The sequence below is a fragment of the Oncorhynchus tshawytscha genome, linkage group LG19 (genome assembly GCF_018296145.1).
Source record: "Oncorhynchus tshawytscha isolate Ot180627B linkage group LG19, Otsh_v2.0, whole genome shotgun sequence".
NCBI lineage: Eukaryota > Metazoa > Chordata > Actinopteri > Salmoniformes > Salmonidae > Oncorhynchus > Oncorhynchus tshawytscha.
In genome coordinates, this window is record NC_056447.1 from 55,393,305 (window position 1) to 55,420,534 (window position 27,230).

At 44.6% G+C, this 27,230-nt stretch overlaps 1 protein-coding gene across 1 annotated transcript in view; it reads left to right on the top strand.

Annotated features, from left to right (window-relative positions):
• Positions 1 to 283: 283 nt before the first annotated feature.
• LOC112219065 (protogenin B-like) overlaps positions 284 to 27,230 on the top strand; it is a 36,951-nt gene continuing 10,004 nt past the window's right edge. Inside the window, exons 1-15 of the mRNA XM_042301923.1 lie at positions 284 to 410; positions 1,118 to 1,417; positions 6,885 to 7,029; positions 7,373 to 7,509; positions 7,696 to 7,876; positions 8,160 to 8,275; positions 10,006 to 10,165; positions 10,460 to 10,707; positions 13,118 to 13,282; positions 13,687 to 13,992; positions 16,160 to 16,348; positions 22,505 to 22,600; positions 22,809 to 22,995; positions 25,708 to 25,835; positions 26,590 to 26,760. Of these exons, the coding sequence (XP_042157857.1) occupies positions 341 to 410; positions 1,118 to 1,417; positions 6,885 to 7,029; positions 7,373 to 7,509; positions 7,696 to 7,876; positions 8,160 to 8,275; positions 10,006 to 10,165; positions 10,460 to 10,707; positions 13,118 to 13,282; positions 13,687 to 13,992; positions 16,160 to 16,348; positions 22,505 to 22,600; positions 22,809 to 22,995; positions 25,708 to 25,835; positions 26,590 to 26,760 (2,599 nt within the window). The 5' untranslated portion in view covers positions 284 to 340. The remainder of the gene's footprint in view (positions 411 to 1,117; positions 1,418 to 6,884; positions 7,030 to 7,372; positions 7,510 to 7,695; positions 7,877 to 8,159; positions 8,276 to 10,005; positions 10,166 to 10,459; positions 10,708 to 13,117; positions 13,283 to 13,686; positions 13,993 to 16,159; positions 16,349 to 22,504; positions 22,601 to 22,808; positions 22,996 to 25,707; positions 25,836 to 26,589; positions 26,761 to 27,230) is intronic.

A 27,230-nucleotide genomic window follows, 5' to 3' on the forward strand; every position in this document is an offset into this window, starting at 1 on the left:
CAAATACTGAAAAACCCTGGAATCAGTAGGTGTGTCCAAACTTTTGACTGGTACTATACATGTAGTGTGTTTCCACTAGTGGTTCCCCCCTGCCCACACCCGCGGCCGACCCGCAGACCCCTCGCCACACAGTTTGGGAACCACTAGTGGAAACCCACCACATGCGCCCCACGATTAAAGCTTGGCTCAAGAAGCGCATGCGCCGTCGGGGGGGTGGGGTCTCAGCCGGAGTCTGTCTCAGGAGTTCTCAGCACCGGTGTCATTCGTTATTTGAGGGAGGCTCGCAGCACGATGGGGAACGGCGGTCGTCCTTTATAGAATGACAGGACAATCGGAATAAATGGCGATTTTGAAAAGGGATCGATACCAGCAGTGTTTGCTGTGTTTTGTTTTGTTTATTCAACTATCAGGTTAAGTAATTTGTTTTCTTCCTGTATCTTTTCTGTGTCAGTAGTTCTTTGCAACTGCAAGAGAGTTTGAGGTCCGTGTGTGTGTGTGTGTGTGACCAGACATAAACCGTACCAGACCGGATGACCACAGAATGTAGCCACAACCTTTTGGGCGGATAATATACCGGGCAAAAAAAAAAAGGATGCACGAGAAAAAAAAATTATAACGTAAAAGGGAAAAAATAAGTTAATATTCTGTGTAAAATGCTATGATTACATTACGTCTAGAGGAATCGAGTAACTGACTTGAGTGGCGGTGATTGTGTCCAGTTGTTAATTCCTGCATGGACCAAAACCATGCATTCAAATATTCAAATTAACTGATATTTCCCAATTCAAACTGACAATTTGGTATATATTTTTTGGTCTCATCAACACTGTATTGTGTACCAAGTAACCTGAGCAATAACTAGGCTATACACTGTATCAGAGTTATTTATTCTTCTTTCTCTTTGTGATGTATTTATCAGGAAAATCAGGAAACGGTCGAGAATTTTACACTAAAAGCTATACACTGCTATAATACACTGCTATGGTAACCATGCAAGTATTGTGCAATACATAAGTGCCCAATAGAGTCCCACAGACCTAACATATCAATGCCTTCCTCTCCATCCTTCCTCCTCCTTCCATCTCATTAACGGTCCCCTCTCCTTTCCATTTCCCAGGTGTTTTTTGTTTCAGTGAGCTCTCCTTCATCACAGAACCCAGTGATGTTGTAGTAATAACCAGGGATCCAGTGACCCTGGACTGTGTGGCCCACGGTCAGCCTCCCATCACCATCAGATGGCTGAGGAATGGAGTCAGGGTAGAGGAGAGCGAACGACTACAGATCCTGTCCAACGGATCACTGTACATACCTGAGGTCAGGAGAGATGGGGAGGAGTCAGACAAAGGGTTCTATCAATGCCTCTCTCAGAATAGATATGGAGCCATATTAAGCCAAAGATCCCGACTGACTATCACAAGTAAGTATGGAGCATGAGGCAAATACAATGTGTCACTGGAAAGCATTGTATATACCTCTTAACAGGTATATCAAGCACATCGTTGCAGGTTGTATGTAGAATGCTATAGAACAACAACATTTGTAATGACACACACAAACACGTTATTGAGAAAAGTCCTCAGTAAAGTTTTCCATGTCATTAGAAGTTGTCCAGTGTTTCAGGAAGTGGACAGGCCTCTCCTTATTGGTGGTAAAATATTCTTGTGGGGTTATAGACTTCTTTCAAAGTTTTTTTTAAACATCAATTATATACTGATGGACAGTCTGAAAGATAATTAAATACTCAGGTTCACAGGTTATATGTGTAATTTAGGAAAAGTAATATGGAAACACACACGCACACACACACGCGCACACACACACACACACACACACAAAGGCCTACACACTTTCACACACACACACACACCATTTCCTGGAAAATGGGATCAGTCAGTCTGCCGTGTTCTTGTGTTGGTTATTTGCCAGTGGAGACCAGTGCTCTCTCTGTGTGATTGTCTGTCACTTTTAGCCCTTTGTCTGGCCTGCCCTGACTGTTCCTGACTGGCCCTGACTGTTCCTTACTGGCCCTGACAGTTCCTTACTGGCCCTGACTGTTCCTTACTGGCCCTGACAGTTCCTTACTGGCCCTGACTGTTCATTACTGGCCCTGACTGTTCCTTACTGGCCCTGACTGTTCCTTACTGGCCCTGACTGTTCCTGACTGGCCCTGACTGTTCCTGACTGGCCCTGACTGGCCCTGACTGGCCCTGACTGTTCCTGACTGGCCCTGACTGTTCCTGACTGGCCCTGACTGTTCCTTACTGGCCCTGACTGTTCCTTACTGGCCCTGACTGTTCCTTACTGGCCCTGACTGTTCCTTACTGGCCCTGACTGTTCCTGACTGTTCCTAACTGGCCCTGACTGTTCCTTACTGTTCCTTACTGGCCCTGACTGTTCCTGGCTGTTCCTTACTGGCCCTGACTGTTCCTTACTGGCCCTGACTGTTCCTTACTGGCCCTGACTGTTCCTTATTGGCCCTGACTGTTCCTTACTGGCCCTGACTGGCCCTGACGGTTCCTGAATGGCCCTGACTGTTCCTTACTGGCCCTGACTGTTCCTGACAGTTCCTTACTGGCCATGACTGTTCCTAACAGTTCCTTACTGGCCCTGACTGTTCCTGACAGTTCCTTACTGGCCCTGACGGTTCCTGATAGTTCCTGACTGGCCCTAAAGAAAAGACTCTGTTGCAGGGCATTAGTTTGTCTACATCTCAGTGGACAGGACAGCTGTCCAGATCTATGGTCTATTGAGCATCACCAGGCCAGTTCTTAGACACAACCACATGGGTTGGCTTTGTTTAGTCTGGTTTATCTTTTTGGTAGGATATTTTTTTCATATTTTCCTGTAGGACATAATTTAGGGATGGTGGGGTGATATTTTAAGTATCACATATTCCTTGTTTATCAAAAGCAACACCAATATCAATGTTGCTTAGTTTATTGTAAGTTTTGATAATAGTTGTTAGAACTGGCAATGATGAGTGTGGCTCCTAAAGGGTTAAAGGTTTTGGCCAGCTGTATGGAGGCTGGGGAGGCAGAGGTTGGAGGAGGGGCATCTCTCTTTCTCTCTGCTGCTCCCCATCATTCCCAGAGGCCCAGAGAGGTCAAGGGTTGCATGGGAAAGTCTTTGTGATGTCACCGCCTGGCCTAGCCTGCTCTGAGCTCTGTGCTGGGTCTGGGGGTTGCCCTGTCCTGCTGTCCTCTGTCCTTTCACTAGTCCGTTGGTCCTTTCAGTGGCTCTCTAGTCGCTGACCTCTCCCACACTCACTATCATTGTCAAGGGCAACTCTATTGTTCTATGTATGTATAGACTAGGCCCGATCTGTCATGCGGGTGACTAGGTTGTATTATCAAACATCTGGGGAAAAAAATGCTCAGGAAAGGAAAGCTACAAGAGTTTTGTGATGTTTCTTATTATGTCTGATTTCAGTTTGATAACAGTCCGTGTTATACCACTGATGTCATAGAGCAACGTGGTCTATGACATCACACTACACCCGCATCTTTACAGTCATACTACAGCAACATTGTTTCATATTCTAAAACAAAACAACTAACAAAAAAACAAAGTCTCTTTTTTTGGGGGGTAGACAATAGCTGACCAGACCGATAACAGTCTTCGATCCGACCAGGTCTCCCCCCCAATTTGGTCTAAAATTGGATGGACATGGGGGCTGGGTTTGAACCCTGACCTCCTTTAAGGGAACCTTTGTGCAGTCTGACCTGTCCATTGATCTGCTGTTTACGACAAAGCTAGACTGGGCTGACCATATTAGTGGAGTAGTCTGCTGCCCGGGCCACACCCCCCAACATGGCTGATCCCGACCACCGGCAGAAACCCCCACCAGAGAGGATGGCCTGGCCTCTTATCTATGGGTGGGCATTTAGATCATCTTAGCAGGGCCCAGGGTAGTTGGCTCTGGGTGGTGAGGACCTAGGCCTACATTCCATGGTGCCATTGTTTTCAAGATGTTTCTCATGTTACAAAAAAACAAACATTTTTGAAATTTTATTTTTTTACACTCCCCCCTTTTTCTTCCCAATTTCAATCTTGTCTCATCGCTGCAACTCCCCAACGTGCTCGGGAGAGGCGAAGGTCGAGTCATGCGTCCCCCGAAACATGACCCGCCAAGCCACGTTTCTTAACCCGGAACCCGGCTGCACCAATGTGTTGGAGGAAACACCGCTCAACTGATGGCCGAAGTCAGCTTGCAGGCGCCCGGCCCGCCACAAGGAGTCAGTAGAGCGCAATGAGCCAAGTAAAGCCCCTCCTGGCAAAACCCTCCCGGTTTTGGTTGTGACACAGCCTGGGATTGAACCCAGGTCTGTAGTGACGCCTCAAGCACTGCGATGCAGTACCTTAGACCGCTACACCACTCAGGAGGCCCTTAACATTTTTTTAATAAGATATTTAGGTGATTATCATATGCAATGGGGAAGGCAGCCATTTGATTGCTGTTCTCTACAATCCAGGGCAAGGATGACCTTCTCAACATTAGGTTTAGCTTTTATTTGTGTGCAATATTGTTCTTATTAGGCTTCAAATTAAATAGGAAATATGTTTCATTCAAATCTGCTTTAGAGCAACATTTTTATGTTGACTTTAATAGGAGAAACTAGTCATTGATTTTCTGTGACTGGGGTCTTTAATATGGTTTTGACCTGGTCCTGTGACTGGGGTCTTTAACATGGTATTAATCTGGTCCTGTGACTGGGGTCTTTAACACGGTATTGACATGGTATTGACCTGGTCCTGTGACTGGGGTCTTTGACATGGTATTGACCTGGTCCTGTGACTGGGGTCTTTAACATGGTATTGATCTGGTCCTGTGACTGAGGTCTTTAACATGGTATTGACCTGGTCCTGTGACTGGGGTCTTTAACATGGTATTGATCTGGTCCTGTGACTGGGGTCTTTAACATGGTATTGTTCTGGTCCTGTGACTGGGGTCTTTAACATGGTTTTGACCTGGTCCTGTGACTGGGGTCTTTAACATGGTTTTGACCTGGTCCTGTGACTGGGGTCTTTAACATGGTATTAATCTGGTCCTGTGACTGGGGTCTTTAACACGGTATTGACATGGTATTGTCCTGGTCCTGTGACTGGGGTCTTTAACATGGTTTTGTCCTGGTCCTGTGACTGGGGTCTTTAACATGGTATTGGCTTGGTCCTGTGACTTGGGTCTTTAACACGGTTTTGATCTGGTCCTGTGACTGGGATCTTTAACATGGTATTGGCCTGGTCCTGTGACTGGGGTCTTTAACATGGTATTGATCTGTACCTGGTCCTGTGACTGGGGTCTTTAACATAGTTTTGTCCTGTGACTGGGGTCTTTAACATGGTATTGGCTTGGTCCTGTGACGGGGGTCTTTAACATGGTATTGGCTTGGTCCTGTGACGGGGGTCTTTAACATGGTATTGGCCTGGTCCTGTGACTGAGAGGGTCAGATGTGTTATCACTAAAAACACATATTGAAGGTTAAACATATTTCCTTTGGTACCTATATGTTTCCAGTGGATTTGTGTGAGTTTTAGGGTATGCTTATGGAAAGATTCCTAGTTAACATCACTCAGCCATCCTGACTCAAATGGACACCACGTTAACGACGTTAGTTTCTGTTGTTTCCAATGACACATTGTGTTTGTATTATGTACTCAATGGTCAGGCAGACAGAACCTTCTAGTATTTGTTATTGAAGATCTCTGTGATGATTCATTATCATACGTTTATTATTTATATTCCTCCTCTTCCTCCGCCTCCTCCTTCTTCATCTATCTGCAGTCTTAAAGCCTTATCTCCTGAGAGCCAGCCCATTGATTCGTGTTAATTTATGACCAATCATCATTTAATGCCATTCTCCCATTGATCTATTGATTGTTCTATTGATCCGGCCAGCTGACCAGCTGCACAGATGATTGGCTCAAAGACAAGAACGTGGTGGCTGGGATTTATTAAACTCCCTCATGGGTTCAGATCACATTTATCAATGTCAGGATTTGACAAGACTTGACCTTATATCTTCAAACTATTAGATTGAAAAGGTGAATATTCAAATTCCCAAAAGAAAAGTTGTTGAAATCAATGCAGTCGTTTTGTGAAACACTTGATAACAAGTTCATCAGAGAAACGTTTTTAAATGGTTAGGGTCCTACAGACCTTCCAGTCAGCCATTTGTTCTTAACTGCCTCACCTGGACTTAATGGTCAAGTAAATAAATACATTTGAATATGTTGCACCAGTTTGCATCTAGAACTCATGAACTCCCTGGTTATTCTATGTGTGTTCTGAGGGCAGTCTGTGTGTTCTGAGGGCAGTCTGTGTGTTCTGAGGGCAGTCTGTGTGTTCTGAGGGCAGTCTGTGTGTTCTGAGGGCAGTCTGTGTGTTCTGAGGGCAGTCTGTGTGTTCTGAGGGCAGTCTGTGTGTTCTGAGGGCAGTCTGTGTGTTCTGAGGGCAGCCTGTGTGTTCTGAGGGCAGCCTGTGTGTTCTGAGGGCAGCCTGTGTGTTCTGAGGGCAGCCTGTGTGTTCTGAGGGCAGCCTGTGTGTTCTGAGGGCAGCCTGTGTGTTCTGAGGGCAGCCTGTGTGTTCTGAGGGCAGCCTGTGTGTTCTGAGGGCAGCCTGTGTGTTCTGAGGGCAGCCTGTGTGTTCTGAGGGCAGCCTGTGTGTTCTGAGGGCAGCCTGTGTGTTCTGAGGGCAGCCTGTGTGTTCTGAGGGCAGCCTGTGTGTTCTGAGGGCAGCCTGTGTGTTCTGAGGGCAGCCTGTGTGTTCTGAGGGCAGCCTGTGTGTTCTGAGGGCAGCCTGTGTGTTCTGAGGGCAGTCTGTGTGTTCTGAGGGCAGTCTGTGTGTTGTGTCCCATAGCTAATTGGTCTTTCATTGTGTGCTCCAGATATCTCACCGTTCGTGGTGCACCCTGTGCTTTTGGAGGTGACTGAGGGTTCCGTGGCCAGGTTCACCTGTCAGGTGACCTCTAACCCTCCTGCCAGCGTGACCTGGGAGCTAGACCAAAGCACACTACCGCTGGAGACAGACAGGTACAGTATATATGAATATGTGTTTTAATGTAAAAAGGTTCTACAAGCGATGTTTAGGGTCTGCAGCTGGACCATGCTTACCATGACCACGAGTTGTGGTCAAGAAGCATTTGTCATTCCACTTCATGGCTGTATAGTTTTTAAAATATTATTCAAATCAGACTAGTATGGTATAAATATGTTACGCGTTGTTTATGTTAGGGTACAATTCAATATACAAGACCGCATTTGTCTCTTAAGTTTACTTCAATCTCATCGCTTTTTTTTGGGGGGGGGGGTTGTGTTTATACTGTTCTATCAGGTCCTGGTACTAACTATCACTGACTATACCGTGTCTCTCTAGAATCACAGTCCTGCCCAACGGAGTTCTCCAGATCCACAACGTCCAGCTAGAGGATGCTGGGAAGTACCGCTGTGTGGCCACCAATATCGGCAACCGCGTCAACAGCAGCGAGGCAACGCTCTCTGTTATCAAACCAGGTAATTGAGAATAAGAACTGTCAACAACACATTTATTCAATAAAGGAAGCAATCTGTGTATTTCTCCTATGGACAGCTGTATCACAGCTCCACTTCCTGGTATATTTCCATGAATGTACATAGAAACGTTGTTTATTGCTTTAAATGCTTACTTGACATGTGTCTTGGTCTTCCTGTCTGTTTCAGGTGTTGGCCCTAAGCCCCGTCAGACGCCCCGGATCATAGCGGGCCCCCAGAATGTGACGGTGTCCCTCCACCACACTGTGGTTCTGGAGTGTATCGCTACGGGCAACCCCAGACCCATCATATCCTGGAGCCGAGCCGACAGTAAACCCATTGACGTGTACAATGCCAGGGTGCTGGGCAGGTAAGACAGACATACACCATGGATGCTTTTTTGAATCACGCTTAAACTGAGAATCAACGATCAGACGTTCGCCCCCAATACTGCTGTTTACTTCGTTCGTGGCCGACTGTACCTTTTAATCAACGTCCTATATAGCTTGGCCTTTTTAAATCAGTGGTTGTATTAGTATTATTTAAGACATCCGTTGTGTTTTATGTTCTTTTGTTTTACTACAGTGTTTTGTTTTAACGGTAAAAGTGTGTTTCAAATGCGTCAAGTTTGATGTGTTTTTTTTTCCTGTCAGTGGAAACCTCTTGATCAGTAATGTGAAGCCTCAGCACAATGGAGTCTACATCTGTAGAGCCACCACACCAGGAACTCGTAACTACACCAACGCTGCTGCCAACCTCACCGTGCTCGGTGGGTACAATACTTGGGTACATTTCCTTCCTGCACAACAGAATCTGTTCAGTCGATAATCTTAATTGAAAGTGTTTTTTTTGTTGTTGTCCAGGATTGGCTTAAATCTGTGTCTCCGATTCCAGAATCTTATGCTCGTATTCATTGCTCTAATATACAGTGGGGGGCAAAAAACGTATTTAGTCAGCCACCAATTGTGCAAGTTCTCCCACTTAAAAAGATGAGAGAGGCCTGTAATTTTCATCATAGGTACACTTCAACTATGACAGACAAAATGGAGAGAAAAAAATCCAGAAAATCACATTGTAGGATTTTTTATGAATTTATTTGCAAATTATGGTGGAAAATAATAATAATGATGAAAATTACAGGCCTCTCTCATATTTTTAAGTGGGAGAACTTGCACAATTGGTGGCTGACTAAATACTTTTTTTTACCCCACTGTATGTGTTTTCAGACAACAATGTAAAGTACTGGATCCACAGAGATCGAACTGTTATATTGTCTTTGACCTCAACCATCCGTGTATGTTTTGGATGGAATTGAATAGTGTTTTTTCAGATGCTCAAAGAGCTTTATAATGTAAAGGGGAAACTAACCTCATCTACCAGTTAAAGGGGAAATTAACCTCATCTACCAGTTAAAGGGAGAAACTAACCTCATCTACCAGTTAAAGGGAGAAACTAACCTCATCTACCAGTTAAAGGGGAAACTAACCTCATCTACCAGTTAAAGGGAGAAACTAACCTCATCTACCAGTTAAAGGGGAAATTAACCTCATCTACCAGTTAAAGGGAGAAACTAACCTCATCTACCAGTTAAAGGGGAAATTAACCTCATCTACCAGTTAAAGGGGAAACTAACCTCATCTACCAGTTAAAGGGGAAATTAACCTCATCTACCAGTTAAAGGGGAAACTAACCTCATCTACCAGTTAAAGGGAGAAACTAACCTCATCTACCAGTTAAAGGGGAAATTAACCTCATCTACCAGTTAAAGGGGAAATTAACCTCATCTACCAGTTAAAGGGGAAACTAACCTCATCTACCAGTTAAAGGGAGAAACTAACCTCATCTACCAGTTAAAGGGGAAATTAACCTCATCTACCAGTTAAAGGGGAAATTAACCTCATCTACCAGTTAAAGGGGAAACTAACCTCATCTACCAGTTAAATCTACCAGTTAAAGGGAGAAACTAACCTCATCTACCAGTTAAAGGGGAAATTAACCTCATCTACCAGTTAAAGGGAGAAACTAACCTCATCTACCAGTTAAAGGGGAAATTAACCTCATCTACCAGTTAAAGGGGAAATTAACCTCATCTACCAGTTAAAGGGGAAATTAACCTCATCTACCAGTTAAAGGGGAAACTAACCTCATCTACCAGTTAAAGGGAGAAACTAACCTCATCTACCAGTTAAAGGGGAAACTAACCTCATCTACCAGTTAAAGGGAGAAACTAACCTCATCTACCAGTTAAAGGGAGAAACTAACCTCATCTACCAGTTAAAGGGAGAAACTAACCTCATCTACCAGTTAAAGGGAGAAACTAACCTCATCTACCAGTTAAAGGGAGAAACTAACCTCATCTACCAGTTAAAGGGAGAAACTACCCTCATCTACCAGTTAAAGGGGAAACTAACCTCATCTACCAGTTAAAGGGGAAACTAACCTCATCTACCAGTTAAAGGGAGAAACTAACCTCATCTACCCGTTGTTATGTCCCTCCAGAGCCTCCGTCCATGGTGGAGAGGCCAGAGAGCCAGACTCGTCCCAGGGCTGGCACTGCCCGTTTCATGTGCCAGGCTCAGGGTGTGCCCCCACCTCGCATCACCTGGCTGAAAAATGGAGAGGAGGTGCACCTGAACGGCAGGATCAAGATGTACAACAGGTAGAACCTTAACGTATTCCACCTTATTAAACTTATTAGACAATTCACCACTTATCCCTAAACAAATCAAAATAGATGTTAGCTGTTTCACTTTCTTTTAGATTAGAAAACTTCACCGTTTCAGTATAACAAGAACAGATTGTAGTAATAGTGCCCTACAATAAATTTGCGGAAATCTAATCACAATGTCTACATAATAAAAACTGTATAAAGGGGAATTGGGAGAACCCCCCCCAGAACCCCCCATTTCCTGATTGTACTCGATGTTCACTAATTCTGTGTTTCCCTCCACAGTAAACTGGTGATCACTCAGATCATCCCAGAGGATGATGCCATCTACCAGTGTGTGGCGGAGAACGAGCAGGGCAGCGTTCTGTCCCTGGCACGCCTCATCGTGGTGATGTCTGAGGATCGGCCCAGCGCGCCCAGGAACATCCACGCTGAAACCATCTCCTCCTCAGCCATCCTACTGGCCTGGGAGAGACCCATCTACAACGCTGACAAAGTCATTGCTTACTCTGTACACTACATGAAAGCTGAGGGTAAATGACGTGTTATAAGCTTGTATGAGCCTTAATAATGTCCTTATTACAGATGTAGGATCTTAATTTGAGCCAGTTTGCTACAGCAGGAAAACAATCCTGCAGCAGCAGGAATGATTATTATGTGGATTCTAATTAATGGACATTTTTGGAAAGGGTTGAAATATATTTCATGAGGGCAAATCAAGTCTGACGTTTCAAAGTGGAAATTACAAACGTTAGAAGCTTTTTTAAACCTCAAAAACATTGCAAGTTTTAATTTAAAAAAAAAAAAAATATATATATATATATATATATTGTACCAATTTAGGTTACAGGCGCCAAAAGTCACTGAGAACTGTTGCAAATTGTGGTTGAACTTGTTGAACTTCACAATGAAGGTATTGAAAGGAGTGAGTCCAGTCCACCTCAATAGACTATGGAGGCAGGCAGGGCTCTAACCTCTACGGCTCTAGTTGTCTAATGTGTGACCAGCTTTCCTTGGAGGCCATCTGTTGTCGCCACGGCGAGGTCGAGGTTTAAGCAGGAAGAATGGCCAACGCTCCAAAATAACAACAGCTACGGCGGCCATTGTCCACCCTCAACCTTCTCAACCACACCGTTCTCGCTCTTAAAGGGACAGGACACCATTTTCTTTAAGCCTGATATAATGGTTTTGAAATAGGACGTAAACTGTCTACTATTCCAGACCAAACAGACCTCCAAACACTTGTAATGTTAGGAGATAATCTACAAACTATCAAAATAAAGAAAGTCACATACTCCATATATAAACTCCCAGCCATTGAATGGGTATTTACCAACATTTCGACATTACTGTGCCTTCCTCAGGGTCCACAAGGAGAACCTGAAGAAGGCACAGTGATGCCGAAACGTGATGCATTAGTCAGCACCTCCACACAAATAAAAAAATTTTAAATCAGAAGATAATCTACAAACATTAGTTAACTGACATTTTAAACAACAATAATTGCTGACTGTTGCTAAAAAAAAACAACACTTAAAAAGTGGATACAGACAAATGTAAAAAAAAGTTTTTCTTTAACTCACAGGTTAGGACTGTTTGAGGCCTGTGGGCAGGAAAGACACAGGGAATGTGACTCTGCTCTGCATTAGGTCAATGTTTACAGAAAATCTGAGGGGCAAGAGAGACTATTAGCAGAAAGACTACCCAGCAAACCAGAAACATTCCCGGAACATTAGCTAAGATTCCCTGTAATAGTCCAAGGGCCACCTACCAAAAATGTGTTGCTCCGTGACCCAGAAAACTGAACTGCAACATGATGTATATAGTGTTATGAGCATGAATGATTTAAAACTTGTAAAAGTTGCACATACATTTTTTTTTTCTTTAATCAAAGTTATGATATTTAGCATCAAAAACACAGTTTCACTTTGGTTACTTTTGTTGCACACTGGCTCACAGAACTTCTCGGTTAATATAAGGTCCTTTGGGCAGCTGTACTTAGCCTACAAGGGCCATCATTGCTCTTTCCTGCTAGCTAAACTAAAGATAGGTCAACGTTTGCTAGCTTACACTGCTCTCAAAACATGCAAGGGTCCCGACAACTAAATAAAATACTGTTCTGGCATCTGAGATTTTTGTTGTTGTTGCTATTTAGCTTCTTATCTCGCATTGTTTTTGGATTCCTCCGGTCCGGCGTTTCTTTTTGCAAACATGAACAATGGAATGTGTGTAACAATGGTAACCAAGATTTAACATGGCAACCTCATAATGTTGCTAGGGGAAATTACCCAAAATGGGATATGATTTTGAAATTGTACCTTTTTTTTAAAAATGTATAATATCTTAATTAATTTGCAATTTTTACAAGTTGTAGATCACAAATTCTTCAACTTAATTACAATTATCTACGAAATAATGTTGCCATTTTCCAGTTCTGTTTCAAGGCTGGTGGGTAGCCCTTTGACTACAAGTTATAGTTAAGGTTTTATCTAGCGTTAGGATAACATCCCCCCCCAAAAAACATTCAAACAATGTTTTTTTAAATGAAATATCCGTAGAACGTTCTCCTAACTATAATGTGGTGCACAACATCTGTAACAGCCACCCACAGAACATTCCCCAAACGTTCTAATTAGGTTTCCAGATCATGTAATAACACATATTTTGAGCATACTGTCGCAAACGAAATGTAAGAGCAACGTTCACAGAACCAATTTTGGTTTGCTGGGTAGTTTACCCAAACAGTGAATCCAATTTGTTTATATACCACAGGGTTATGAAGATCTCTGGTCTTTTTATATCTATTTTATTTGTTTTTATTTCTCATTTATTTAACCAGGTCCCATTTAGGTATTTCCTCTTTTTTAAAGGGAGCCCTACATTTGAAGCATCTTACACGTTACGTTAAACCTATGCTTTTCATCTGCTCCCTATCCGTTCCAGGACTAAACAATGAGGAGTATCAGGCAGTGATTGGCAACGACACGACCAGCTACATCATAGATGACTTGGAGCCAGCCTGGAACTACTCTTTCTACATTGTGGCCTATATGCCGATGGGAGCTAGCCGTATGTCTGACCAAGTCTGTCAACACACTCTGGAGGACGGTGAGTAAGGCCATACAAATTTGTATCCTTTTTTTTTTTTTCTCACACCAATAAAATATACTTGAATTGAATTGAGTTGAGCAGTAGAGGACAGGGACTCAATGATTCCTTTCACTAAATCGCTTCATTTGAGATAATATTGCCGTAATATTCAGGTAAACGATGTGAGTCAATGTATTATCGTATTACTATTATATTGAATATACATATTCACTCGTATTATTTTTCAGATATTGGCTCTTCTGAAGAAGGTTTTTACCTTTTTGTAATGATGATAAACATATTATGTGATCGTTTTACCTAGATTAGTTGATGCACTGATTGGAAGTCGCTTTGGAAATGAGATTCTGTTAAATGACTAATATATAATGATGTATATGATGTCGCTCTTCCTGTTCCCTCAGTGCCCCTACGTACCCCGGAGCTCAGTCTGACCAGCCACAGCCCTACAGACATCCAGGTGTCGTGGCAACCCCTGTCCACCAAACTGTCCCGTGGTAACATCTGGGCCTACCGACTCTCCTACCGCACGGCCACAGACGCCACGGTTTTGTCTGTGGAACTGGCCCAGAACAACACCCAGTACCTCCTCGGTGACCTTCAGCCTGATACCATCTACCTTCTCCGGATCTCTGCAGCCACCAGGGTGGGGTGGTGTGAACCCTCCTCCTGGACCTCCCACCGCACTCCCAAAACCTCCAGTAATAAAGGTGACTAACATCACACCCTAACCCAATACCTCCAGTAATAAAGGTGACTAACATCACACCCTAACCCAATACCTCCAGTAATAAAGGTGACTAACATCACACCCTAACCCAATACCTCCAGTAATAAAGGTGACTAACATCACACCCTAACCCAATACCTCCAGTAATAAAGGTGACTAACATCACACCCTAACCCAATACCTCCAGTAATAAAGGTGACTAACATCACACCCTAACCCAAAACCTCCAGTAATAAAGGTGACTAACATCACACCCTAACCCAAAACCTCCAGTAATAAAGGTGACTAACATCACACCCTAACCCAAAACCTCCAGTAATAAAGATAACTAACATCACACCCTGATAGGGTGATCCAGCTTGGTCAGACTACTGTAATGATGTAGTCAGGTCCACATCTGATTGGTCAGACTACTGTAATGATGTAGTCAGGTCCACATCTGATTGGTCAGACTACTGTATTGATGTAGTCAGGCCCACATCTGATTGGTCAGTTCCTCATGGCTTATGAATAAAGGTTAGGGTTATGTGGTAGGGATAGTCTTCTCACACACAGTGGTTGTGTTTCTCTCTGTGAATTCCTAGCCTAGCCTAGCCTAGCCTAGCCTAGCCTAGCCCCATGCAGAGTTCCTCAAGCTGGTTTCAAGCGCACAGCGCTTGTAAAGGACCACAGGAGGAGGCAGGTAACTGGGTCCAGGGGCAGGCAGAAGGTCATACACAGGAGGAGGCAGGTAACTGGGTCCAGGGGCAGGCAGAAGGTCATACACAGGAGGAGGCAGGTAACTGGGTCCAGGGGCAGGCAGAAGGTCATACACAGGAGGAGGCAGGTAACTGGGTCCAGGGGCAGGCAGAAGGTCATACACAGGAGGAGGCAGGTAACTGGGTCCAGGGGCAGGCAGAAGGTCATACACAGGAGGAGTCAGGTAGCTGGGTCCAGGGGCAGGCAGAAGGTCATACACAGGAGGAGGCAGGTAACTGGGTCCAGGGGCAGGCAGAAGGTCATACACAGGAGGAGGCAGGTAGCTGGGTCTAGGGGCAGGCAGAAGGTCATACACAGGAGGAGGCAGGTAGCAGGGTCTAGGGGCAGGCAGAAGGTCATACACAGGAGGAGGCAGGTAGCAGGGTCTAGGGGCAGGCAGAAGGTCATATACAGGAGGAGGCAGGTAGCTGGGTCCAGGGGCAGGCAGAAGGTCATACACAGGAGGAGGCAGGTAGCTGGGTCCAGGGGCAGGCAGAAGGTCATACACAGGAGGAGTCAGGTAGCTGGGTCCAGGGTCCAGGCAGAAGGTCATACACAGGAGGAGGCAGGTAGCTGGGTCCAGGGGCAGGCAGAAGGTCACACACAGGAGGAGGCAGGTAGCTGGGTCCAGGGGCAGGCAGAAGGTCATACACAGGAGGAGGCAGGTAGCTGGGTCCAGGGGCAGGCAGACGTTACAAGATGTGTGTAGGAAAGACGTAAACTCCTAAATCCGAATCGGCCCCTATGTGCCCTGGCCTGAAGCGGTGCCAGTATGTGTCCTTCATCAACCTCTTCATACCGACTCTCCTTCCTGTGTTCTTCATCATCCTCTTCATACCGACTCTCCTTCCTGTGTCAAATCAAATCAAATCAAATCAAATTTATTTATATAGCCCTTCGTACATCAGCTGATATCTCAAAGTGCTGTACAGAAACCCAGCCTAAAACCCCAAACTGCAAGCAATGCAGGTGTAGAAGCACGGTGGCTAGGAAAAACTCCCTAGAAATAAGTGTCCATCATCCTCTTCGTACCGACTCTCCTTCCTCTGTCCTTCATCATCCTCTTCATGCCAACTCTCCTTCCTGTGTCTTTCATCATCCTCTTCATGCCGACTCTCCTTCCTGTGTCCTTCATCATCCTCTTCATGCCGACGCTCCTTCCTGTGTCCTTCATCATCCTCTTCATGCCGACGCTCCTTCCTGTGTCCTTCATCATCCTCTTCATACCGACTCTCCTTCCTGTGTCCTTCATCATCCTCTTCATACCGACTCTCCTTCCTGTGTCCTTCATCATCCTCTTCATGCCGACGCTCCTTCCTGTGTCCTTCATCATCCTCTTCATGCCGACGCTCCTTCCTGTGTCCTTCATCATCCTCTTCATACCGACTCTCCTTCCTGTGTCCCCACAGTGCCACCTGCCCCACTGCTGCAGCAACTGGAGCCTCTCAACTGCACCTCCATCTTGGTTCGATGGCAGCCATCTCCAGGCTCTGTGGTCGTCCAGGGTTACCGGCTCTGTTACCATGAGGAGGGCCAACCAGAACAGCCCTCCATCCAGCTCCAGCCTGAGGACACAGAATACACCATCAGTGGCCTGGGTGAGTGATAGTTACAGTAGGTATAGATTGGGTATAGGTATAGATTGGGTATAGGCGGGTATAGATATAGATTTGGGGATAGATTGGGTATAGGCGGGTATAGGTATAGATTGGGTATAGGTTGGTTATAGACGGGTATAGATATAGATTGGGTTTAAGTGGGTATAGGCAGGTATAGGTATAGATTGGGTACAAGTGGGTATAGATTGGGTACACGTGGGTATAGATTGGGTACAATCGGGTATAGGTATAGATTGGGTATAGGTATAGATACCCAATCTATACCTATACCCACCTGTACCCAATCTATACCTATACCCACCTGTACCCAATCTATACCTATACCCACCTGTACCCAATCTATACCTATACCCACCTGTACCCAATCTATACCTATACCCACCTGTACCCAATCTATACCTATACCCACCTGTACCCAATCTATACCTATACCCACCCGTACCCAATCTATACCTATACCCACCCCGTACCCAATCTATACCTGTACCCAATCTATACCTATACCCACCTGTACCCAATCTATACCTATACCCACCCGTACCCAATCTATACCTATACCCACCCGTACCCAATCTATACCTATACCCACCCGTACCCAATCTATACCTATACCCACCCGTACCCAATCTATACCTATCTAAATTTATACCCGCCTATACCAAATCTATACCTATATAGATATAGATTGGGTACAGGTGGGTATAGATATAGATTGGGTATAGATATAGATTGGGTATAGGCGGGTATAGATTGGGTATAGGTATAGATAGGGTATGGTTGGGTATAGACATAGATTGGGTATAGGTGGTTATAGATTGGGTATAGGTGGTTATAGATATAGATTGAGTATAGATATAGATTGGGTATGGGTATAGATTGGGTATAGGTGGGTATAAGTATAGATTGGGTATAGGTATAGATTGGGTATAGGTGGGTATAGGTATAGATTGGGTACAGGTGGGTATAGATTGGGTATAGGTATAGATTGGGTATAGGCAGGTATAGGTATAGATTGGGTACAGGTGGGTATAGATTGGGTATAGGCGGGTATAGATATAGATTAGGTACAGGTGGGTATAGATACAGATTGGGTACAGGTGGGTATAGATATAGATTGGGTATAGGCAGGTATAGGTATAGATTGAGTATAGGTGGGTATATGTATAGATTGGGTATAGGCGGGTATAAGTATAGATTGGGTACAGGTGGGTATATGTATAGATTGGGTATATATATAGATTGGGTATAGCTGGTTATAAGTATAGATTGGGTATAGGTGGGTATATATATAGATTGGGTATAGACATAGATTGGGTATAGGTGGGTGTAAGTATAGATTGGGTATAGGTGGGTATAGATATAGATTAGACATAGATTGGGTATAGGTGGGTGTAAGTATAGATTGGGTATAGGTGGGTATAGATATAGATTGTATATAGACATAGATTGGGTATAGATATAGATTGGGTATAAGTAAGGATTGGGTATAGGTGGATGAAAGTATAGATTGGGTATAGGTGGGTATAGATATAGATTAGACATAGATTGGGTATAGGTGGGTGTAAATATAGATTGGGTATAGGTGGGTATAGATATAGATTGTATATAGACATAGATTGGGTATAGATATAGATTGGGTATAAGTAAGGATTGGGTATAGGTGGATGAAAGTATAGATTGGGTATAGGTGGCTATAGATATAGATTGGTATAGACATTGATTGGGCATAGGTGGGTATAGATATAGATTGGGTATAAACATATATTGGGTATAGGTGGGTATAAGTGTAGATTGGGTATAGGTGGGTATAAGTGTAGATTGGGTATAGATTGGGTATACGTGGGTGTAAGTATAGATTGGGTATAGGTGGGTATAGATATAGATTGGGTAAAGGTGGGTATAAGTATAGATTGGGTATAGGTGGGTGTAAGTGTAGATGGGGTATAGATTGGGTGCAGGTGGGTATAGATATAGATTGGGTATAGGCAGGTATAGGTATAGATTGAGTATAGGTGGGTATATGTATAGATTGGGTATAGGCAGGTATAGGTATAGATTGGGTACAGGTGGGTATATGTATAGATTGGGTATATATATATAGATTGGGTATAGCTGGTTATAAGTATAGATTGGGTATAGGCGGGTATATATATAGATTGGGTATAGACATAGATTGGGTATAGGTGGGTGTAAGTATAGATTGGGTATAGGTGGGTATAGATACAGATTGTATATAGACATAGATTGGGTATAGATATAGATTGGGTATAAGTAAGGATTGGGTATAGGTGGATGAAAGTATAGATTGGGTATAGGTGGCTATAGATATAGATTGGTATAGACATTGATTGGGCATAGGTGGGTATAGATATAGATTGGGTATAAACATAGATTGGGTATAGGTGGGTATAAGTGTAGATTGGGTATACGTGGGTGTAAGTATAGATTGGGTATAGGTGGGTATAGATATAGATTGGGTAAAGGTGGGTATAAGTATAGATTGGGTATAGGTGGGTGTAAGTGTAGATGGGGTATAGATTGGGTGTAGGTGGGTATAGATATAGATTGGGTATAGGTGGGTATAGAACTCCAGCTTGAGGACACAGAATGAAACATCAGTGGCCTGAGGAGTTTCTGGCTCCCTGTGTAGTTGTAAAACATCAGTACGGCCTGACCCTTGTTTCCAAAACAGACGCCCCTCTCCTCCCCAGCCCCCCTCTTCATCTCTGTCCTGGTCCTGTTTGTGCTGTCTTACCAACTCTTTGTGGTCATTGTCACTTCTGGCATCACGATGACCGTATGAGTTGTGAAGACGGCACACACAGACCTGGGACCAGGCTCCTTTAGTCCCTGTCCAGTCCCCTCCCCAGTGTCTCTCCATTCCCTCTCCCAGCATTGTGTGAGCAGCAAAGCCTCCAAGGGGGTCAGAGGTCAGGGCCCAGATGTTCTTCCCACCACTGTTTCCCATGGATCTCATCCTTGGCTTGCATACGTTATCCCTGGCTATTGTACTATAGCCACTGGGCCAGAGCTCACCCCCGACACCTTGACTAGCACTCGATCTCCAGCAGGATGGGGTGAGGTTACCACCACACCCCACGGCCCCCTGGGACTGGCCAGAGCTAGACGGACAAAGGACCTATGACCTATGGTCTTGAGACAGTGGACTTGGATTAGAGAATTGCACTGTCTGTCTATTTCACAATGGCCTCTGTGATGTCCGAGGGCTGTAGGTTCGATTCCCACGGGGGACCAGTATGAAAATGTATGCACTCACTATTGTAGTGACTCTGGATCAGAGAGTCTGCTAAATGACTCACTACTGTAGTGGATCAGAGAGTCGGCTAAATGACTCACTACTGTAGTGAATCAGAGAGTCTGCTAAATGACTCACTACTGTAGTGGCTCTCTGGATAAGAGAGTCTGCTAAATGACTCACTACTGTAAGTCTCTCTACCTGCCGCCCCCGTCAGATACATTAGATTAGAACTCAATCTAGGCTTTTAACAGTTAAAGGATTTATCTGGAAGTAAGTTAATAGATTTACCTAGAAGGAAGTGTATAGATTTACCTAGAAGGAAGTGTATAGATTTACCTAGAAGGAAGTTTATAGATTTATCTAGAAGGAAGTTTATAGATTTATCTAGAAGGAAGTTTATAGATTTATCTAGAAGGAAGTTTATAGATTTATCTAGAAGGAAGTTTATAGATTTATCTAGAAGGAAGTTTATAGATTTATCTTGAAGGAAGTTTATAGATTTATCTAGGACGTTTATAGATTTATCTAGAAGGAAGTTTATAGATTTATCTTGAAGGAAGTTTATAGATTTATCTAGAAGGAAGTTTATAGATTTATCTAGAAGGACGTTTATAGATTTATCTAGAAGGAAGTTTATAGATTTATCTAGGACGTTTATAGATTTATCTAGAAGGAAGTTTATAGATTTATCTTGAAGGAAGTTTATAGATTTATCTAGAAGGAAGTTTATAGATTTATCTAGAAGGACGTTTATAGATTTATCTAGAAGGACGTTTATAGATTTATCTAGAAGGAAGTTTATAGATGTATCTAGAAGGAAGTTAGCCTATATGTTGAAGGGTAAGATAGTGGCAGTAGGGGAGACAATCCTTTCTATATATGCCTCCAAATTGAAGGGTAAAGACAGGGGCTGTCCAGTCAGTACACCCTCTCGATACACTGAGTGTACAAAACATTAGGAACACCTTCTTAATATTGAGTCGTTCTGCCCCTGAACAGGCAGTTAACCCACTGGTCCTAGGCCGTCATTGAAAATAAGAATTTGTTCTTAACTGACTTGCCTAGTTAAATAAAGGTAAAAAATAAAAAATGTCTCAGGGCTTAAAAATCCTACTCCCCTTCACTTACACTGATTGAAGTGGATTTAACAAGTGACATCAATAAGGGATCATAGCTTTCACCTGGTCAGTCTATGTCATGGAGAGAGCAGGTGTTCTTAATGTTTTGTACCCTCAGTGTATATGTGTCCAAATTGAAAGAGTCATTTGAGTGGACAGCCCTTTCTATGGTATATACTATATCTGTCTAAGGTGGAGGGTAGATAGAAGGCTGGAGGGGCGGCCAGGAGGAGGGTAGATAGAAGGCTGGAGGGGCGGCCAGGAGGAGGGTAGATAGAAGGCTGGAGGGGCGGCCAGGAGGAGGGTAGATAGAAGGCTGGAGGGGCGGCCAGGAGGAGGGTTATCAAAGGCTGGAGGGGCGGCCAGGAGGAGGGTAGATAGAAGGCTGGAGGGGCGGTCAGGAGGAGGGTAGATAGAAGGCTGGAGGGGTGGTCAGGAGGAGGGTAGATAGAAGGCTGGAGGGGCAGTCAGGTGGAACAGAAGGTCCCGACAAAGGGAAACAAAGGGGGCTCCTCCCCTCTACTCTACTCAATTCAATTCAAGGGGCTTTATTGGCATGGGACACATATGTTAACATTGCCAAAGCAAGTGAGGTAGATAATATACAGAAGTGAAATAAACAATAATAATGAACAGTAAACATTACACTCACAGAAGTTCCAAAAGAATAAAGACATTTCAAATGTCATAGAGTGGTCTACTCTCTCCTCTCCCACAGTCCTGAAGCCCAGATTCCTTCTGTTCTATCTTGGCCTGACCCCTGACACTAGTCAACCCCCCCCCCCCCTTGTCCCAGGGGCCTTGGGTCCTAGCAGCTGAATGCTGCCTCTGGCCCCGCACCCCAGCCCCTAGCCCCCAGGACCCCCACCAAGTCTGCTGGTTTCATCCCCCCATCACCACAACAACATGCCTGGACACACACACACACACCACCCCTCCCCTTTCCACTGGTCAATACCCAGAACCTAACCTTTCACACCAAGATATAAAACAAATCCTTAACGGTCCCCTAAAATACGTCATGATTTAGGAGATGGTTAGCGTGTGGTGCGTTTTCAAGTGAAAGACACTGAATTGAATTGCACCATTTTTAAAGAGCGATTGGCCCTAAAAATCAACTTCTCATTTTGAAAACGGCCGATCTGGCATCGGCATATGAGTCAGAAACATTGATTCTAGTGTCAAAATCGGCTATAAAATGTAAATAGAATAATTTTAGCATTAAGTATCTAGCAAGCGCAAAAGTAGGTGCCAGGCGCACCATTTTGTGTCAAGAACTGCAACGCTTCTGGGTTTTTCACGCTCATCAGTTTCCCCCGTGTTTATCAAGACTGGTCCACCACCCAAAGGACATCCAGCCAACTGGACACAACTGTGGGAATCATTGGAGTCAACATGGGCCAGTATCCCTGTGGAACGCCTTCGACACCTTGTAGAGTCCAACGCCTCGACGAATTAAGGCTGTTCTGAAGTCAAAAGGGGGGGGCGACACTGAACTCTGTGTGAGTAGGGAACGGTCAGCTAAGACCAAGAGGTCGTCTGCCCTCCAGCTCATAAGGGCTAGTACTTTAACTGTTAACTTTTCATTTATTTCATTTATTTATTCTTATTTCTTATGTTTTGACTGATAATGGCCATTTCAGATGTGTCTTTTGTTTACACTGATGTTTTTAACGCGAATGTGGGTCAGTTAGACAGAAAATATAATATATATTTCCACAGAAATGATTTATTAATCTACCATTTATTGTTTTCCAGAACCAAGGAGGAAGTACCATGTGAAACTGTTGGCATTAAGCCTTGTAGGAGATGGTTACCAGGCCGACCAGACACTCAGCACCCCAGGATGTGTGTGTAAGTAAACAGAAAAATCAGTTAAATCTGTTTCAGCTTCTGTTCCTCCTGATTTCTACAGGATCTCCCACTATTCAACACATCTCCCACTACCATAAAAATACTTCTTCGACATTTGAAGCAATCGCACGCATTTTCTACAGGAAATGTTATTTTGTTTTTGTGACAAATTGTTTGTTTTCCATCTGTGTGTGGGTGTGTCTTGTAGCTGTACGAGATCACCCGGTGGCCTCCCCTCCAGCCCCGGACCATGTGAGTGCGGTGGCTAACAGCTCGTCAACGGTGTACCTGCGTTGGAGCCGTCCTGCCTTCGCCTCTAGGAAGGCTGTCAGCTACACAGCTCGCTGTACACCTGTGGGCCTGATGAATGCATCAGCCATACGCTACATACAGACGTGAGTTCATGACCAATGTTCTGCAACAGAACTGCTCGTGATCTACAAGATACTTATGATCGTCAATAAGAAAAGAGGACCAAGGCACTCTTCATATAATTAATAAATATAATCATTAATCATTCAAACAAATAATAATTCATAATTATAATAACTAATACTTATAATCATTAATTATTGTATTCATTAATTATTGTAATAATTAATCAATAATAATTATATTAATTGATTAATAAGAATGAATAATTACAATACTTAATTAATAATAATGAATATGTATAATGGTTAATAATTAATAATTGTATTCATTTATTATTTTAATAATTAATCAATAATAATTATATTAATTGATTAATAATAATTATTACAAATTAATCAGTAATAAAGGAATAATTATAATAATGAATTATATGAAGAGTGCCTTGGTCCTCCTTTCTTTTTGATTACCAATTCATCCCTTTTACCAAAGAGCCTCTTCTGTCTACCAAAACATACCATTGTTTACCTTCGTAACACTCCCCTTCCTCCACTTTCTACAAGATACTTATGATGTTTATACCTGTATCCTGGAGTCTGTTGAGGAAGAAGAATACTTTACTACTATATTAATACCAAGATTATTATACTGAACAAAAATATGAATTGCAACAATTTAATTGATTTTACTGAGTTACAGTTCGCATAAGGAAATCAGTCCATTTAAATACATTCATTAGGTCCTAATCTATGGATTTCACATGACTGGGAATAAAGATATGCATCTGTTGGTCACAGATACCTTTAAAATAAATGGGGCTCAGGATCTCGTCACGGTAGTTTTGTGCATTCCAAATTGCCATCGGAAAAAATGCAATTGTGTTCGTTGTCCGTAGCTTATTGCCTGCTCATACCATAGCCCCACCTCCACCACCATGGGGCACTCTGTTCACAACCCCCCCACCGCCACCACCACGTGGCACTCTGTTCACAACCCCCCCCACCGCCACCACCACGTGGCACTCTGTTCACAACCCCCCACCATCCCACCCCTGTTCACACACTCCACCACCACGGGGCACTCTGTTCACAACCCCCCACCGCCACCACCACGGGGCACTCTGTTCACAACCCCCCACTGCCACCTCCACCACCACCACGGGGCACTCTGTTCACAACCCCCCCACCACGGGGCACTCTGTTCACCCCCCCACCACCACTGCCACCACCACGGGCATGTTCACAACCCCCCACCACCACCACGGGCACTCTGTTCACAACCCCCCACTCTGTTCACAACCCCCCACCGCCACCACCACGGGCACCTGCCACCATGGGGCACTCTGTTCACAACCCCCCACCGCCACCGCCACCACCACCACCACGGGGCACTCTGTTCACAACCCCCCCGCCACCTCCACCACCACGGGGCACTCTGTTCACCCCCCAACCCCTCCACCACCACCACCACGGGGCACTCTGTTCACAACCCCTCCACCACCACGGGGCACTCTGTTCACAAACCCCCACCTCCACCACCACCACGGGGCACTCTGTTCACAACCCCCCACCACCACCACGGGGCACTCTGTTCACAACCCCCCCGCCACCACTACCATGGGGTACTCTGTTCACAACCCCCCACAACCCCCCACCTCCACCACCACGGGGCACTCTGTTCACAACCCCCCCACCACCTCCACCACCACCACCACGGGGCACTCTGTTCACAACCCCCCCCTCCACCACCACGGGGTTCACTCTGTTCACAACCCCTCCACCACCACGGGGCACTCTGTTCACAACCCCCCACCTCCACCACCACCACCACGGGGCACTCTGTTCACAACCCCCCACCGCCACCATGGGGCTCTCTGTTCACAACCCCCCACGGGGTACTCTGTTCACCTCCACCACCACGGGGCACTCTGTTCTGTTCACAACCCCCCACCGCCACCATGGGGCACTCTGTTCACTCTGTTCACAACCCCCCACCGCCACCATGGGGCTCTCTGTTCACAACGTTGACATCCGCAAACCACTCGCCCACTTGACGCCAAACATGTAGTCTGTGGTTGGGAGGCCTTTTGGACGTACTGTCAAATCCTCTAAAATTATGTTGGAGGCGGCTTATGGTAGAGAAATTAACATTCAATTCTCTGGCAACAGATCTGGTGGACATTCCTGCTGTCAGCATGCCAGTTGCAACGCTCCCTCAAAACTTGAGACATCTGTGGCATTGTGTTGTGTGACAAAACTGCACATTTTAGAGTGGCCTTTTATTGTCCCCCCAGCACAAGGTGCACCTGTGTAATAATCATGCTGTTTAATCAGCTTCTTGATATGACACACCTGTCAGGTGGATGGATTATCTTGGCAAAGGAGAAATGCTCAGTAACAGGGATGTAAACACATTTGTGCACAACATTTTAGAGAAACAAGTTTTTTTGTGTGTATGGAACATTTCTGGGGTCTTTTATTTCAGCTCATGAAACGTGGGACCAACACTTTCTACATGTTGCAGTGTACTTTACTACTATGCTATTGTCCATTTCCATTGTCATTTTTCCGATCATGGAAATTGATATTGCATGTGGTGATTTAGTTTTACACTTTACTTCTCTTCTGACAAGAGACTGAAGTGCAACATTGTTATGAACACGGAGTGTGTTTTTTTATTGAACCCTGTCACGATTGCTAATATTTATTCTGGGATGTCTGTTTTGTCCTCGTCAGTACCAACCAGAGTGTGCTCATACAGAGCCTGGACCCCAACACTCGCTATGAGTTAGTGGTGCGTCTCCATGTCGACCAACTGGCCAGTCCCTGGAGCGTGGTTGTCTTTCAGAGGACTCTACCAGCAGGTAAACAAACCTCGTATTCTCTTCTGACGCATCATGTCACGTTTCCCAAAGATAACAAGGATAAAGAGTCCTTCATGATCTATGCATTATGAAGGACTCTATTTAACTTTTTTTAAGTGACATCAACAGCTTCCTTCCCAGTCTACTCTGAGATGTTCCCGGCCGGTTCTCTGCCCTGCACCTTGAGACTGATGCCCCATGTATATAGATAGAACACATAGAACACCGGTCACCTCATATTCTGTGTATATATACTGCTGTTGACTCACTGTTTATGTATATACTGTATTCTCAACTCTAGCTCATCCTAATATACCTACTACTGTACATACCATTTTCTTCCAAGTGATCTACTGTCTGAACACAACAGGTATTTATATTGTGTATTCAGACAGCGTTCACACTGATTTATCTACTCTCGGTTGTTGGACTCATTCTGACATGTTGTTGTTTTGTATTTGGATTATTTCTGTATTTGCTAGAACATTCTACAGGCGCTGTTTGAGTAACATAAGCATGACGCTGCACAAAGTTTATTGGTCGCATACAAAAACACAGCTATAACACCTGACAATGTTTTTGTACGGCGACCAATAAACTTTTTAAAATTTTATTTTATTTGAGATGGGCGAGAACCAGCGCACCCTTGTGCACACAATAACATTCACCAATCAAAGCCAACTGTACTAGATGACGGACCAATATACATTTAAGCTAATTAAGATATTTAAATGACCCTTTTTCTGTTCATCAGCGCCCAGCCACCCTCCCGAAGGTGTGAGGGTGAGTCTGATTGAGGACGGCACAGCCCTGGTTTCCTGGAGAGAACCAGAGGAGAACAACCTGGCAGTGACGCACTACACCATCCTGTACGCCTCACAGAGGGCCTGGCTGGCCGGATACTGGCAGACACTGCAGAGGGAGGGTGAGTGGAACAGCTAGATACTGGCAGACACTGCAGAGGGAGGGTGAGTGGAACAGCTAGATACTGGCAGACACTGCAGAGGGAGGGTGAGTGGAACAGCTAGAGACTGGCAGACACTGCAGAGGGAGGGTGAGTGGAACAGCTAGATACTGGCAGACACTGCAGACGGAGGGTGAGTGGAACAGCTAGATACTGGCAGACACTGCAGGGGGAGGGTGAGTGGAACAGCGAGATACTGGCAGACACTGCAGAGGGAGGGTGAGTGGAACAGCTAGATACTGGCAGACACTGCAGAGGGAGGGTGAGTGGAACAGCTAGATACTGGAAGATACTACAGAGGGAGGGTGAGTGGATCAGCCAGACACCGGAATATACTACAGAGGGAGGGTGAGTGGAACAGCCAGATACTAGCAGATACTGCAGAGGGAGGATGAATGTGATGGTTAGACAGCCAGATACTGCAGAGGGAG